Here is a 1,954-nt window from a genome sequence, read left to right as displayed (position 1 = left end):
CACACACACACACACCTCCACTCCACACACACACACACACACACAAACACACACACACACTTATTATAACACCGTCCAGAGAACCAGCCTTTTCCTGACTGGAATCTCAAAAGGTGCTTTTGTGTTTTTCCATTTCACCACATAATGAGGGGAATAGCAAGCATGGCTGTAACGACGTTCCGGTTCAAATTAGATCGGGGAGGGAGGGGTGAAGGGTTGGTGGGGGGGAGGAAAGGTGGAGGGAGACTCATATTTGAAAATCCATTTTCATGAAGACCAGGGCATAAGAGCAATTACAGTCAAATTTTATTTTCTTGCTTTATTTTATTTTTTTCGATGCTCAAGTTTTCAGTTGTGCATTAGGGGAAACAAGTAGTGTGAATTCTGCAGGCATGGTTTTGTGCTCTAGCGTCTTGAAAACATACGAACAGCAGTGGAATAGAGATAATGGATTCTCAGTGGGGAGCTAAATGTTGAGCTCAACTTCACTTTCTACATAGTCACGAGTAAAGAAGTTTGAGCTCCTGTTAGACTGAGTGCATACTGCAGGAACGTCATAAATTTACACGCATGACACTAATGGATGTTCACACTGTGTTGTCAAGGTTCCTTTCCCTTGTCAAATACAAAATCCTTTTTTTGCCAAAAGTTACTGTAAAAAGATAAAACGTGTAAAGAATTGACTATATTTTGTATGCATCTTCATACAGGAAGTCATATGTAAATGTTGACTGCCTGTTTATTCCAGTCTAGCTCTTCAATGTGGCATGGAGCCTCTGAGTTAGTGTTTGCTTTGTCCCAGGCGACATCTACGGGCCCTTCTTGTCTCCATGGGAACTCCTTTTTAATGTCAGCCTATCTGCATATCAGAACTGCACAAAGGGCGTGAGAGACAGAGAGACAGAAAGACAGGCCAAGCCCAAGTAGCGCGCGAGAGAGAGAGAGAGGGAGAGGGAGAGAGGAAATCAGACAATGGCATCTCCACAGGGTCCTTCAGTGATGCAACTTTCACCATCATTTGACACTTTGACAAAAGAGGTCCAGATGTAGTCGCTGGCAAAAACGGGACTATTTTTGGTAATATTCCTTTTTGTAGGGAAAAAGGATAAAACTCCCTCTGAATTTTTTTTCTTTTTTGAATTTCCTGAACCACTTAGTGACGGTCTTTTTTTTAATTATTATTTCCATTGTGCTCAAGGGAACATTTGTACAGAAGCGATCAGCTCCCTACTTTGTTAGCTTTTCTGAAATGGGGTTTATCCCTTACAGTGTTGCATGGGCCAAGATCATTCATAAATTCATTCAAAAGGTATCATACTCCCCTAACAGATTTGACTTACTCACTCCTCTATCCTTCTTTTTTGCTTGACACTTCTAGTACGAAGAGTTCCACCTAGATTTTCCATTCCTCCCACCAACCAAGAGGTGATGCCAGGAGGCAGCATAAACTTGACTTGTGTGGCAGTGGGTTCGCCAATGCCCTATGTCAAGTGGACGATGGGCCAAGTAGACCTAACTAAGGAAGAGGACATGCCATTGGGACGCAACGTGTTGGAGGTCACAAACATCCGCGAATCGGCCAACTACACATGTGTGGCCATCTCTCCTCTGGGCATGATTGACCACACAGCACAGGTTACTGTCAAAGGTGAGTGCTGCTTGTTCATACAGGTTCAAACTGTCTTTTGTTTTTGCATTCAATTGCCATGTTATCAAATCTTTTAGGTTTTTACATGATTTTTTGTTCTTTGTAGGTTTTGTTAATATCTAGATGGACCATTTAAAAGTTATCTGTTGGAAGTTTTCTTGTCAATGCATTGATGCCTCAGCTTGAAAATTTCAGTCTCCTTATTTCTTCATCTGTGTGTGTGTGTGTGTGTGTGTGTGTGTGTGTGTGTGTGTGTGTGTGTGTGTGTGTGTGTGTGTGTGTGTGTGTGTGTGTGTGTGTGTGTGT

At 42.3% G+C, this 1,954-nt stretch overlaps 1 protein-coding gene across 18 annotated transcripts in view; it reads left to right on the top strand.

The window, feature by feature from the left end:
* Positions 1 to 1,954, top strand: part of LOC106516884 (receptor-type tyrosine-protein phosphatase F) — a 189,641-nt gene that overhangs the window by 110,960 nt on the left and 76,727 nt on the right. For all 18 annotated transcript variants that reach the window (XM_014007452.1, XM_014007456.1, XM_014007454.1 and 15 more), the window contains one exon: positions 1,379 to 1,648. In XM_014007452.1, coding sequence (XP_013862906.1) covers positions 1,379 to 1,648 — 270 coding nt within the window. The remainder of the gene's footprint in view (positions 1 to 1,378; positions 1,649 to 1,954) is intronic.

The sequence above is a fragment of the Austrofundulus limnaeus genome, unplaced genomic scaffold (genome assembly GCF_001266775.1).
Source record: "Austrofundulus limnaeus strain Quisiro unplaced genomic scaffold, Austrofundulus_limnaeus-1.0 Scaffold42, whole genome shotgun sequence".
NCBI classification, from domain to species: Eukaryota; Metazoa; Chordata; class Actinopteri; order Cyprinodontiformes; family Rivulidae; genus Austrofundulus; species Austrofundulus limnaeus.
Note: the sequence above shows the minus strand (reverse complement) of the source record. Positions and strands in the feature narration are given on the sequence as shown.